Genomic DNA, 14610 nt, shown 5'->3' on the forward strand with positions numbered 1-14610 from the left:
TAGTTGAAGGCTAGTATAAAGATTAACTACACATCACATGTATATTTTCACTTCCTTTTTTTTTTTTGGCTTTAGAATGTATTCATTGTGTTTTCATGCCTTTTATGATTTGTAATTTATATGAATTAATTTGTAATATAATTCCATCGCTTTTGTGACAATGGATGTTTAAGATCCTTTGCAAAAGAAACTTATTATGTGTACTTGCTTTTTAGTGATATTTTGAGTTTTAAGTATATAATGATTTCTTTTTCAACATCCCTTGAAGTTCCATTGAAAAATTCGAACAATTTCCCAATGCTTTTAAAAAACAGCAATGCATTATGCGATATATGCGATGTGCAATATGCTTTGTATCCCAAGGGTGCAATACATGTATCGATATTGAAAATGCTAGTGTCATCCGTAGTGTTATTTTTCAATGGAGCGTGAAAGGGAATGTTACACTAATTGTAGATCAGGGGAACTGTTATATGGATATGATTTTGTTGTTCACTCAAAATATTGGCTCACATACTAGATGTCACCACCAAAGATGTTGCTTGTCAATTTCTAATGGTGTGGCAGCTTGGCATAGCTTGGCATGATGGCTGGTCTTGGGTTTGAAATCTTTATTTTTTTTCCACGCACTCCACACACACTCACGCCGTAGAAACCCAAGACCTTGTGTTGAAACTCCTTATACTCAAACCCTCTTGGGTTTGAAATCTGGGCTTGATGTTTGGCCAAGGCGCCAAGGCTAGGGCCAATGGTTAATAGCTTAGTTCACCTGACCCTACCTAACACGTTGCCCTAGCGTATGCTCTATGGTACATAGGTTCTAGTAGTGTAAAGTATACAGTCCGTCTTAGGGCTGAAAGTTGGGCGGGTTCAACCCGACTGACCCCTAACTGACTCGACAATGGGTTGGGATTGGGCAGGATGTATAGATAGGGTTTGGTCTCGGGCTTGGGCCATATAAACGCCAACCTAATAAAACTTGGGTTGGGCTCGGGTTGCCTGACCTAACTCGAACCTGATCAATATGTAAGTTCCTTATAAATTAATTATAATCGAGTGCGGATCGTCTATGTTGAAGGCACAGGAAATTCCAATGCCGTCCAGTTTCATTGGTCCACATCATTTCCAATGACTCAAGCTAACAAGATACAACGGATTTCTCTCTCCCAGATAGATTGTTTGATAGACAATACGACTTTTAAAGGAGTAGTCTTATATTTTAGCTCGTTTTTTAAGAAAAAATGTTCTTTATGATAAATAACTACATATATAATTAATACAATTATAGGTATAAAAAATAAAACTTGTATTGAAAATATAATAAACTAATGTAATAATGAAAATATTAGCATATATTTACCCAACTGAACCCACTTGGGTTGGGCTTGGGTTGAAAATTCCCAACCTGAGCTTAGGTTGGGTTGGGTTGGGTTTGAGGTATAGGAACCTTGGGTTGGGCTAGGGTTGACCACCAACCCGACCCAACCCGCCTGACTTTCAGCCCTAGTCCGTATGCTAGTGTATGTTTAGAGTAAAATGAAGAACTCTGATACTCTAGTTGACTATGGTGGATGATATCTAGGAACCTCTGTTTAAATTGGTAAACTGTACGTTGATGCACTTATTTAAGTTCATGCAGATGGTGGATAGTTGAGTAGGGCATGTGCTTGGCCGATGAGATCTTTATTTGACATAAGTAGGTGAAAAATTAATACTTTCGGAGAGAATGATTCATGAACATGCACTTACTAATTGTAAACTAATTGTATATATAGTACATACATAACTCTTCTCTAACTTATAAGGACGACAACATTCCGACCCTAATCTAGCCCAACCTTGGCTCAGCCTGGCCCTTTAGGGAAAGGGCCTCTTTAGCCCATTAGGGCTTGGGTTAGCATGGGCTAAGGCTTAGGGTTCTCTAGGGCCAAGCTAAGGCCAACCTCAACACAACCCTAGCCCGGCCCATTGGCACTTGCAGTTTCTAGTGATCCACGGCCACTTCCCTAGGTTATCCTAGAATGAAGAAATTGAAAATGGATTGCATGATATTGGATTATTGCATATCATAAGCTACTTGCAGGCACTCACAACCTGGATGGCCGGGGCATTGCTTTGCCACAACTCCAGAACGAAGCTGCATCTGTAACGGATCATTCAATATACCACCATATTATCAACAAAGCAGGGCATTAATCTTATCCCATGGCAATAGGGGACAATCCCTGTCATGGGTAATAATTATGTTTTTTGAATCCCATCCCACCTAATCCCTTCTAATCCCACTGCCCAAACAGACCCTAAAATAGGGGAACGGGAGATGTCATTCAGAAGCTGTGTGTTCTGTGGAAAATCCCGTACCATACAATTCCAGCAGTATCCATATAAAGGTGACAAAGGACATGTAATTGGGGATTATAAGAAAGCCAAATGAAAAAGCACCATATGCTCTTGTTAGAATGTAGGGCCCACAAATCACTTTGGAGATGTCATGGGATGAAATGGTGCTTTACCCTTCTCAGGGCTTGTATCATCAAGTAGGCATGATGCTTTTCAATTGGGTCGCATCAGCAGATGCAGGAATTCCCTGTAATGCATTGGGCCACATCAATGGTTGTAGGAAGCCTGTGAACTCACGGTCATGAGCAATTCATGTCTCGTGGCAAGCTAAACTCGCACTTGGTAGCCTAAACCAGGTTTACTTGTAAGGAAAAGAGTTAAATGATCAAATGGTTAAAATAATCCATTCTAAGAATATAGTTTTATTTAAAAGTATTCTCCATGCAAAGCAAGTCCATATAAAGAGTCTTGGATCATGGGACAGGGCAACATGCCGGGCTGAGAGCTGTTCATCATTTGCCCTGGACAACCAGCTTAGAATTTCAAACCCGAACCCTGCTAATTTTAGGTTCCCAACCCTGTCCTTCGGCTAATGCAGGCATGTTTCCCTCCCCCACAGTCTTCAACGCTGACGAGTGGGGCCCACTTACGATTAGTAATCTCTATCATTAGCTGCTTAGCGTACTGAGTTACTCAGAACGCAATCCGCTTCTCAACGGAAGATAAATCGGATTGCGTACTGAGTTACTCTGTACACTCTTATCGTAGTGAGTAAACTCCGTTGGGCTCACGTGAAATCGTGTGATTTATCCACGCCGTCCATCCGTTTTTTCGGATCTTTTTGGGATTGAGCCCAAAATTGACGTATATCAAAATCTTAAGTAGACCATGCCAAAGGAAACGGTGAAAGTATTTATTTCCACCATTGAAACCCTTCTAAGGCCCCTAGTGATGTTTATTTGTCATCCAGAACTTCTTAATAAGATCACGAAGACATGGATGAAGGGAAAAAACAAATATAATCTTGATCTAAAACTTCCGGGGCCCCAAGAACTTTTCAACGATAGACTTCAATTCATGCTGTTTCAGGTGGTGTGGTCCATTTTAGCTTTGGATATGATTGATTTTTGGGTTCACGGATTAACGGAGTTGGTACAATGCATGAATGACGGTGGGCCCCACAGAGTTTACTCAGTACGCAATCCGCTTCCCTGGGCAATTCCTTTTGGGCGTGGTCGAGCGAGTGAGGGAGAGAGGACGCGCGCAGCCGACCCCTAATTTCATTGCTCCGGAGTTCCTGACAAGTAGGTACGTCATTCTCGTGAGATGATTTCAGCAGATTTCTTCTTTCGCACCAATCTTGAATTCTAGGGTTTTAATTTCTGTTAACATTCCAAAAGTTCTATCCTCCCCTTATTTCCAATCTCTAGCACCCGTTTGGACTGTCCCGAAATATCCACGTTTGAGTCACTCGATTGAACTGAATTGCAAATCGATTCGATTCAGTTGAACTAAGGGTAGATGACCCAAACGGGTCTGCTTCGGCTCCCCTTCTTGCAAGGGAGTGCCCCCAAAATCCAGCCACCACTGTTTCTAGTCGCCTAGCGGGGCGAGCCCATATTGCTCAGTTCCGCTCAGTTCAATTCAATTCAATTCAATTCAATTGGGCATCCAAATACGGCCAGACCTTAGGATTGTAATGCACTGTTTCTGTGAAAAAAAAGAAGCAATGTTTATGTTGATGCAGAAATCTGGACGTCCTCAGATCACTCGATATCTGCAAGAGAAGACAGAGAAGGAGACCCTGACTACAGCAGGGGACCCTCCGATGCCAAAGTCAGGCAGGCAAGCTGGATCTACTAGAACGTAGGGTTTTCGATGTGAATTGTGTGTACCTTTCATTGTAGAACGGCTCTCTATTTATAGCTGATGGATGTGATGGCATAGATGACAATCTCCCTGCTTGGTAGGTGTGTATTGTAGAGGGGATCCTATCCTGAGCGTGCCGGGGCAATCTTTCGAGATCCTTGGCAAAGATCTCGGAGAGATCTTTTTTGGTAAGCTCTGAGTGGTTGGGATTAGAAGAAACATGTAGCAGGAGACCGAGGCCGATTTGGAATCTCTGAGGGGCCGTGGCCGGGCTTCCCCTTTAACATTCAAGTAGGTTGTCGACCTGCCGACCTGCCGCCAAATGTCATATTTGAGCGTTGGGACCGAGCTCCCTTAGTAGAACATAAGCGAAATCGGGGATGACCATCCTCTTCATCTTGTCGTACCATGCAGGGACTCTCTCACAAGTCTTTCGAGTAGGGCGTGCTCGGTCCTATACGGGATCATGCCTCGGAGGCTTCTCTAGGAGATCTGAACATTAGCTCGGACATGGATGGGGCCATGGAAGAGTTCGGCGTCGTATAATAAAGTACAACAAAATATCACTTTCTGGTCATTGAGGAGCTCCTTGGTCATGACCGGCGCTGGCCGACCATGCGACATGCACAGATGTCCGAGCCGACCTCATACTTCACCAACTCAGTTTTACCCATAACAGGTTACAACTTATAAACTTACAGGCATCCAAATGGCCCCTAAATAGCTGCTTGGACCTTACGTACGTTAAGTTAACAAGTATGGAAGTGCATAATGTGTTTGTACATGGGAGGATGAATTTTCAATCAGTTTCAATCATCTATTGGGCAGGTGTAAATCTTCATCCTTCAAAAAATTTCTATTGGGCAGGTGGATGCTCTTATAGCCATCCTATAAAATTTCCATTTCATTTTGAGTAGTTCATGACGATCACATAAAACTCCAAAGGCACATCTCTATTTCTTCCACTTTGCTTGAATTCTATGGGCGACATCCTTCTCAATCTCTCCACTCATGAATTACCGAACCAAGACATCGAAAGTGGTCATTTTGGAAAACTTCTCTGTCAAAAATCTTGTGTAATTCCTTGTTTCCACTCCTGTTGTTACTAGCATTGCACTCCATATACTTTCTTTTAGTCCAACTAATTTTAAATCCTTTTCTAAAGCACCTCTCCATAAATCTAGCTTTGTGTTCATGACCCCACTTCTTGTCAATCAAAATTATGCCATCAGCAAACAACATATAGTACCATGGGATCTCTTCATGCAAATGCTTCTTCAAACAGTGCTTATTGATATTGATTTGATGGTCCCTATAGGAACTCAGCACTTATATTAATCTTTTAGGGCCTGTTCGGGTGCCACCTTAAAAATGGTAAAACTGATTTTTGAACAGTAGTCTCCTGACAAGGTGCCAACACTGCAATAGTGATGTCAGTGCATGTCAGGTCTTATGCATAAAGTTAGGATGGTTTTCTCTACTGTGGTCTGTATATCTAGATGGCCTTGTACAGAAAGGTGCATCTTGTGGAAGTTTGATCTTCCAAACACATGCCATGTCACCATGTGCGACAAAAGGATGGGGTTGGTTCATTTGTAAGAGGGGAAAAAGGGGAAGCAGCTATTTTCCGTCACCATCCACCTGGTGGGAACAGAAAATAAATAAAAATAAGGTGGCACCCGAACACCCTAAGATTATGCAAAGCATTATACATTTTTTTTTTTTGCTTCAATTGATCAGTAGGATACCATGTATGGGATTTTCTTTTTTCAGCAAACGGAAAGGATACCCACTTCCTTCAATCTAATGGAAGTTAATGATATTGATGCGGGAACTGCTACAAAACCTCAAATTGTATATCGCTGTAAAAGATGCCGAAGAATTGTTGCTGCTCAAGAGAACATGGTACCCCATAAGCAAGGAGAAGGTGAAAGATGCTTTAAATGGAAGAAAAGAGGCAACTCCTTGGAAACTGATAGGAAACCTGAGTGCTCCTCAATATTCGTCGAGCCATTAAAATGGATGGAAGCAGGTAACTGATTGAAACCAATTCAGTTTACGAGCATGATATGATCGAATCATTTGCTTATTCTGTAATCTTGATTTTGGCAGTACAAGAAGGTTCTGTGGAAGAGAAACTCCAGTGCTTGGGTTGCAAGGCTCGTTTGGGTTCGTTCAACTGGGCTGGCATGCAGTGTAGCTGCGGAACTTGGGTAAATCCAGCATTTCAGCTCCATAAGAGTCGAATTGACGAATGCTGTACTTGAGAATGATTTCTTTGCATTTCATGTTTGTGGATTAGGATGGTAAGGAAACCCATTTCTCCATATATCGATATAGCATGAAAAAGTATCTGCATTTATGCATTTCATAAGACTAATGGTGGATCTTATACTGTTGTTATCTTTGTGAATTTCATTTTTGAAGTAAGGGCACCACTTCAATGCACATAGTGTGCATTGAGGGTTGGTCTCCTCTCCTCTCCTAAGCTTTAGAACGCCTACTATGTTCCAACTACTGACACCCCGTGCTCTAGGCTCCACAATGTTCACTCTTCCATCTTCAGCTGGTCTATTCTACACTCCCCAAGCAGCATTCATCCATCCTCCAGGTCGCCATTTAAAGGTTGTCGGCAGGATTCTGGCAAGCATTTTGAATTTTGAATGTTTGAAAGGAAGTGTGTATTAAAAATCATTCCCACAATTATGGGATGGTAGGCGATACGGCCATATTGACTCTAAATGTGCGTTGTGTACATGCAAATTTTTCCCTTTACCAAACATGGAGAGTAGAGAAATTATCTAGTGGGCTTAATTTATGGAAACCTCATGATGCACTTAGTTGTATTTGGACTGAGAGCTGCTGCTTCAATTTTTTGCCTTTGAGCATAACGGATCAGGGTGATGTGGTTTGTATTTTTTCTTTGTTTTCTTTTTTTTTTGGATATTGCTGTGTGGTCGAGAAAGGATCTTTTTTGATCCCAACACACTGTCTGTCTCCTACTCTACAAAACTCATCAATTTAATGGTCCTGAGCATCTGTGACTGGACCTTTCCTTCTCCATCCATTTTTCCATGCCGCTGACTTTAAAATTTTGGATTATCCTATCAATATGGTTTTTTATTTTTACAAGTAAGCCTATAAAGAGTGAACTGGGCGGTCTAATGGATGGTCCAGATAGATGATGCTGAGGTGAACATCCAAATGCAACTAGGTGCATCTGAAGGTTTAAATACACTTACCCCACTTGATCATTTCTCCATGGGTATGTGATGACAAGCATCTCTGTATGAAGGTGAGTTCTCTTGTTAAATAATCAATTCTTAAGAAGGCTCAACTACTGACTACTTGGGAGAGCATTCATTGAAATGCTGCTCTCCCCACACATACCAGAGCCCTGACTTGGCTTGTAGGAGTAGCCGTTCAAATCGTATTCTCCCCACACATGCAACGTGCTCATGTAGTCACGTGCGTTGAATGGGAATCATGTTAAATTGTAAGCATCCACTTTTCTCATAGAATGTGGCCCACCTAATGAATAGATTGGCCTGACTTCGACCACAAACACCGTAAACAGCACCAGATGATTAGAATGGGTCTTGCATGAGCATGCCCTCATCTTGTTGGAAAAAATAAATAAATCCGTTTGGGCGACTCATCATGTCGCGGCACTTGTATGGGTGAAATGGACAGGGAGACCCCGAACTCACCCACGACGGTTCGGCCCTTACCGTGGTGCCCACCTCGATACCCATGCAGTCCATCCGTTTTTCCATATCATATTGGGGCATTATCCCAAAAAAATAAAGCAGATCCAATAGTCAGGTGGACCATACCATAGGAAACGGTTGTTATTGAATGCCCTACTGTTAAAAACTTATTAGGGCGCACCTTAGTGTTTCGGTAGGGTTTATTTGCCATCCAATCTGTTTATAAGGTCACATAAGCCTGGATTAAGGGAAAAAAACAAATATCAGTTTGATCCAAAATTTTGATGGCCCATTAATGGTCAATCACCACTGTTTCCTGTGGTATGGTCCACCTGGTAATTGGATCTGTTTCATTTTTGGAATAATGCCCTCAAATGATCTGAAAAAACAGATGGACGGCATGAATACGGAATACAAAGATCAAGGTGGGCCCCACGGTAAGGGCTGCACCGTCTTGGGTGAGTCCGGGGTCTGACCTAATCCGCAAAATAAGCACATCCTGCCAGAGTTTTTAAGTTTAATTAAACGAGGCAGAGAGCATGGAGTTTGGACCCATCAGGCACATGTGTTTTCTTACCCACGTTTGACACATGGTGGACATCTGAACATATCAAAAGTTAGGCCTCATCATGAAGTCAAATAGAAGAAGAAAAATAAAAAATAAAAAATGAAGTCAATATGCCTGAAAAATCACAAAGAAGCCTTTAGATATGCTAAAATGCACGTCGAATCATATCATCCGCCGTCACTTCTTTTGGGAAGTGTGGCCCGCCTGATGAGTCGACTGGCCTCATAGGACCACTGTTTGAGTGGCTCAGATGTCCACAAATACAACAACAACAACAATAATAATAATAAAATAATTAAGTGATAGAGGGACGCGGATTGGGTACCACCAGGACCTAGGTAGAGAGGAGAGTTCCTGTTAGGGGCTCCGTGGAGCTGCCCACCATAGTGTATATATTTTATCGACGCCATCAGTCCATTTTGACTGATCATTTTAGTGCATAAGCTTAAAAAAGAGGTAGGTTGAAGGCTCAAGTGAACCGCAGCAGAAGGAATTCATGTTTTCCCTTGAGCAATTTCCGACCGTAAAACCTACCGTCTTTTCCACACGCTCCCAAACTGTACTTTCCCACGCTAAACCATTATGTGCGGACACCCTATTTGCAGACGAAAAAAAGTTGTACGGTCATTCTGTAGACCTATAGCTACGAATTATAACCGTAGCTATTGGTAGCATAGTCTTCGGTATTTGCAAAGGCTCGTGTCTCCTATGGCTACTCTACTATTAGCTGCGGTTATAATCTGTAGCCATAGGTAGACAGAATGGATGCTGCAACCATGCTGCATGCAAGGGTATTTTCGTCTTAAAATAGTATATCCGTACAGAATGGCTTAGTTCGGGAAAGTAAAGTTCGACACTGGGATTGGGAATCTAACTGCTATCCATTATATATGGCATTTGAATTTAATTACTAAATCAACTTTAATATATTTAATTAGTGAATGTATGTAATGTTTGACACTGGTTGTAATAAGCCTATTGAAATATATGCTTTGCCCGAAAATGATGAAATTCCAAGTCTCGAATGGGCCACAAGCACAAAATCATGTCCCAGTGACCAACATTTTTTAACTATTGATTTACATGGACAACGTTTGGATGGTAGTGATTATCATATTAAATTAATTATAGTATGCAATTGATAATCTAATTGTTTGAGGACATCATTAGTGAGCTATGTGCCCAACAAAGTAATAGTCCAGTGACACATGTTACACATGCAACTCTTATACTAATTTTAGATGTAATCTAAGCTTTCATGATAGATTTCAAAACCCTCTTTGGGGGAATTTGAAACCTCGTTACTTTATGGCGTCCCCTCAAATCCTCTCAAATTCCTTCAAATCAATGGTGCCAAACGACCCCTTAGCGTGATACAAAATTTTGTGATTTATCATGCCATCCATTGATTCTTTAAAATTATGGTTATAAGCCCAAAAATAAAACAATTCCAAAGTTTTAGTGGGGATTGAACGTCAATCATTTGAACTTCTTATAGCCACATAAGTTTTAGATCACGCTGATATTTGTGTTTCCCTCTGTCCATGTCTATTCAACCTTATGACCAGGTTTGATGGGAAATAAATAAACATCATATTAGGCCCTAATAAGGTTTCAACGGTAAGCATGTTATCCCATTGCTTCCCGTGGCGTGGTCCACTTCAGCTTTGAATCTGCCTCCGTTTTGGGATCATGCCCTGAAACGATTGGGCAAAATGAGTTGACAGCATGAATGTAAAACATCTGGCCCACAGAGTTTTGCCATGGATACATGTGTCGGTGCTGCGTTCTACCGCTATGCAATCGTTTTTTCACTCTCCCTTCTCCTCTGCTATCTTATCCATCTTTATTTTCTCACTACTTAGGGGTCGTTCGGCACTTGTTGGGGATTGGAGGGGGATTTCAATCCTGATTGTTTGGTAGCATAAAGTAACTGGGGTTTCAAATCCACGGGATTTCCCAGCGAGGGTTTGCAATAGTTGCAGGTATAACATGTGTGTCACTATACACTATCATTCTATTGGGCATATGACCCACTAATGATGATCAGCATCGTCCAAACATTGTCTAGTACCGTCCAAACATTGTCTATATAAATCAATGATTAAAAATCATTGGTTAGTCACTTAGACATGATCTTGTGCTTGTGGTCCATCCGAGACTTGGAATTTCATTATTTTCGGGCAAGCGGGCTTATCACAACCATTGTATCAAAAATTACATATCTCACTAATTAGAGATATTAAAGTTAATTTAGTAATTAAATTCAAATCTCCGTAAATATACTCTACCACGGGTAGGTAATTTTGGATTAAAGTTGATTCACACTCCTGGTTACCAAACACGCCGGGAGGATTGCGAGTCCAAGGGGTTCCGAATCCAGGCTCGGTTGTTAGTATATTTACAACCTATAAGAGGTGCGCTGGGCTGATAGGCTTCACAACTCTCTCTCTGTCTCTCTCTCTCTCCATGGACCCCACCTCATCCCGCTTCTGCAAGAACTGCAGGGAGCGGTCCATCATCGTCGACCCAATCTCCAACGCACGCGTCTGCACATCCTGCGGCTGTGAGCAGTCCTTCGACAACTTCCAAGCCCAAGCCCCCCGCTTCGCTGACGGCCCTCAGGGCACTTTCATCCACATCGGCGAATTCAACTACAAAGAGAGGAAACGCTTCAACGCCCGAAACCAGATCGACGACATATCATCATCCCTCAGCCTATCAGCCCAGCGCACCTCTGAGATAACGACCATGATTGAACAGATCACCGATGGCGAGTATGGCATGGGCCGCTGGTTCGAGGTCCTGATCGCCGCATGCGCCCATGTCATCACGCGCAGGAACAACCTCCCACTGTCCATCTCCGAGATTGCATCCATTACCGGCTATGATGTCCACGAGATTGGACGCATGGTGGGCCGCGTCACCGAATTCATGGACCTCAAGCTGCCTGAATTCAATGTCGTGATGGCTTTGGATCGAGCTGTAAGGAATTGCCACTGCTTCTCAGGCATCCAGGAGGAGAAACAGGATGAGATGGCTAAGCAGGGGCGGTTCATCCTGCAGTGCTGCGTGAAGTGGTTCTTGACGACAGGCCGGCAGCCACTCCCAATGGTCGCTGCTGTTCTGGCTTTCGTCTCGGAGGTGAATGAGGCAGGGCCCACGATCGATGATATAGCGAAGGACATCCATGCAGGGGTAGCCACAAGTAGGCGGCGGTATAAAGAGTTGAAGGAGACGCTCGTGAAAGTCGCACAGGCGTTGCCATGGGGGAAGGACGTCACGGTAAAAAATCTTGTTCGGAATGCACCTTTGATCCTCCAATATATGTCGATGAAATCAAAGGAAAAGCCTTTGGATTCCAAGCTGACCATGCTTGATTTGCAGGAAGTAGCAAGTGAGGGCATGAAAAAGGAAATTGAATACGCTGCGGATGGTTATACTGTAGGAAAGGTAGACGATCGGAATGGGGCGGCAGGTGCAAGCTCTGATGATTTGGAGAAGCTTAAGCTTTCTGAGGATTGCTTGTGCAGGACTCACACAGATTTTCTAAATGGGTTGGATTCTTTTAAATTGTCGGGTGGAGAGGTCAGGGCAGAATGCAGGAATAAGAGAAAGAGAGGAAGTGGGATTGTGGGGTGGAATGAGTGGGTGGTAAAATTGGATTCAAATAAAAGGCTTTCACTCGAGCAAATACTTGAGAAAAATGTTGGGTTTGATGCTTTTCCTCCATCTTTTGTGGCTGGTACGGAGGCATGTAGGAGAAGGAGAGAAAAGATAAATGCTGCAAAGCTTCAAATCGATGTGATTAGGAAGCCAACAACCAATGGGTCAGTTGTCGAGAAGCATAGAATCCTTAAGAAACAACTGCAAACTAGGAAAGAATGTCAAAATGGAGCAGAAAGATGCAATATTGATTCGGAAGATTGTATAATTGAACTCTTACTCCTCCATCAGGTGAAAGAGGAGGAAATAGAGCAAGGAAATTATAATAGGTTGCTTGACCTCTATGTCTTCTACTCCTCGAGCCCTCACAAGGCATTTGCACTTTGAAGATGAACTCAGTAATCATTATGATTTATGATGCATTATAATCGACATAGAGGCTTCGAGAGACATTTCATGATAGTTCTCTTTCCTAAGACTTTGGCGAACACAAGAAAATCGGTGATGTTTTGTCAAGCAGGCGTGCCTTCTAGTCCATTTATTATTCTTATTTTTTTATAAATTATGATTTTTTACTTATTCATCAATTCAGTTGGTTCCCCTTCTCCTTTACAATTTTGGGAGTTAGCTTTCTTGCTATTTGCGATTCTTTATTTGTTTTTTTATTAATTGTTGCATTAAGTTCCCTTTCTACTCTTTTCCTGTTTCCTTTTTTTTCTATTTTTTAACAATGAAGTTGTTTTATTCCTCAGTGGGGCTGATTTTGTGTGAAAATTTCACAACAGAATTAAGGAGCAGATTATAATGTGAAGAAGAACAGAAGTGCAAAAGAACTCAACATCGACAGACTAGGAGCTTTATCCCCAATGATTTGGTAGGATCTTCAGTGACAGCTAGAACTCATAGTAAAGAAATGCAATCTGGTTCCTACTATTCCACATGTGCGTGCAATTTTGTTGGCCTGGAAATCAGGCCATCCATGCATGTATGGAAAATGCACAATTAAAGTTACTGATGCTCCAGATTCGAAATGTGTGGCCCACCTGACAACTGAACTAGGATAAGTTTTTGGCTTCGGAATGTACATGGTCAGTCCACCTGATGAATGGCCTGATACCCATGGTACAAGTCATGCATGTGGGGAGGACCGAGGATTGCTGTCGCATAGTTCCTTGTTGTAATGGAGTCATCACTGCAACTTGGCTTGAATTTTTTTTTTTTTTTAAATCATGTGCACTCCACCCACCCAAATCCAATATCTAGCTTGAATTTTACTATTACGGCAAGTTTGCAACCATCAATTCTAAATTTCTTCTGAATGTGACCTCCCATTTCCTCTTCGGACTTTGTGACTACATTATCTTCCACAGTCACCTCACTCTAGGTGAATTGAATTTTCTGCACTTCTAAGATTTCTCATGACCAATCATGGCCCTATCAACATTTTCAATTGCATGGGGGCACATGAAACCTTCTGAAGTTGAAATATTCCATCCCATTGCCAATGATAACTGCGAAACAATCTGCACCTGAAACCCTTTGGAATCAACACAAACATGACAAGTCAAATTCACGCTGCTACCAAGCAAATAACACCACCTCCACACAATGTTTTTTTGAAAGATGAGAAGATTTCATTAAGAAGAAGAGAACAGAGAAAAACAAAAGAGGAGGGTGCTGAGAAAGCAGCGCTCAGGTTACACGCCCAAAAAATAGAGATCCTAACCCAACAGGTCCTTAACATTCAGAGCCCATTCGATGATGAGACGCTTAGCCGAAGATGCCATGAACCCAGCCGAATTGGAAAGGTTTCTAAAGCATCTATTGTTTCTTTCCTTCCACACAGACCACCACACTGCAAGGACTGCCATTCTCCAGATGGTTGTTTTCGTCTTACCCAAATACGTCCCATGCCACGCAAGAAGGAACTGATCTGCCTCCCTCGGGAAACACCAAGGTATGTTAAAAGAGCTCATAAACTCAGCCCAGATGGAATGGACGAACTGACAATGCAGTAGAAGATATATTTGGGATGATCATACCTTTCTTCCTAAGGTTGTTGATGGTCAAAATTTTCTTTTTCCCTACCAACCATCCGAACTCCAGAATTTTAGGAGGGGCGTCATATTTCCATATGAAAGAGTGATTGAATTGCGACACTAAAGCTTGCTTGCGTAGCTGATTGTAGAGAGAGCGGACTGAGAAGCAGGACGATTTTTCTGGTTTCCAGCATAATTTGTCTTCTGAGGAAGTAGAAGGAGCTGAATGATAAAGGCATTCTAACAGACCTGCGTATTCCGAAATCTCCCAGTCATGTAAGCTTCTTCTACAGCTAACATTCCAGACGAGATTCCCCCCAGAGGTGTGGAGGAAATCAGCAACGAACCCATTCTTAGCCGTTGTGATCCGATAGGAGAGGGGAATCTGAGTTTTAATTGTTGATCTCCTATCCAGACA

At 42.2% G+C, this 14610-nt stretch overlaps 2 protein-coding genes across 7 annotated transcripts; both read left to right on the forward strand.

The window, feature by feature from the left end:
* The first annotated feature begins 3499 nt into the window (after nucleotides 1-3499).
* LOC131245370 (probable inactive dual specificity protein phosphatase-like At4g18593) lies at nucleotides 3500-7100 on the forward strand. 6 transcript variants are annotated; one of them, XM_058244786.1, is made up of 4 exons: nucleotides 3545-3648; nucleotides 4088-4206; nucleotides 5983-6241; nucleotides 6322-6589. In XM_058244786.1, the coding sequence occupies exons 3-4, from the start codon at nucleotides 6016-6018 to the stop codon at nucleotides 6474-6476; spliced, it is 381 nt and encodes a 126-aa protein (XP_058100769.1). In that variant the 5' UTR covers nucleotides 3545-3648; nucleotides 4088-4206; nucleotides 5983-6015; the 3' UTR covers nucleotides 6477-6589. The 6 variants fall into 6 exon arrangements, with proteins under 6 accessions (XP_058100767.1, XP_058100768.1, XP_058100769.1 ...); XM_058244783.1 differs by lacking the exon at nucleotides 4088-4206 and adding an exon at nucleotides 6746-7100 and having other exon boundaries at nucleotides 3577-3648; nucleotides 5953-6241; nucleotides 6322-6515; XM_058244784.1 differs by lacking the exon at nucleotides 4088-4206 and having other exon boundaries at nucleotides 3500-3648.
* A 3844-nt stretch (nucleotides 7101-10944) lies between these two features.
* LOC131245371 (plant-specific TFIIB-related protein PTF2-like) lies at nucleotides 10945-12670 on the forward strand. Its single transcript, XM_058244788.1, has one exon. The coding sequence runs from the start codon at nucleotides 10957-10959 to the stop codon at nucleotides 12538-12540; it is 1584 nt and encodes a 527-aa protein (XP_058100771.1). The 5' UTR covers nucleotides 10945-10956; the 3' UTR covers nucleotides 12541-12670.
* Nucleotides 12671-14610: the final 1940 nt, after the last annotated feature.

This window comes from Magnolia sinica, chromosome 5, assembly GCF_029962835.1.
Source record: "Magnolia sinica isolate HGM2019 chromosome 5, MsV1, whole genome shotgun sequence".
In the NCBI taxonomy this organism is placed as follows: Eukaryota; Viridiplantae; Streptophyta; class Magnoliopsida; order Magnoliales; family Magnoliaceae; genus Magnolia; species Magnolia sinica.

What these genes read in the sequence shown, in the direction of transcription:
- LOC131245370 (XM_058244783.1), top strand. Translation starts at nt 5,959, where the DNA reads ATGTATGGGATTTTCTTTTTTCAGCAAACGGAAAGGATACCCACTTCC. An exon ending in ATTAAAATGGATGGAAGCAG is followed by an intron (nt 6,242 to 6,321) that starts GTAACTGATTGA and finishes TGATTTTGGCAG; the next exon opens with TACAAGAAGGTTCTGTGGAA.
- LOC131245371 (XM_058244788.1), top strand. Translation starts at nt 10,957, where the DNA reads ATGGACCCCACCTCATCCCGCTTCTGCAAGAACTGCAGGGAGCGGTCC.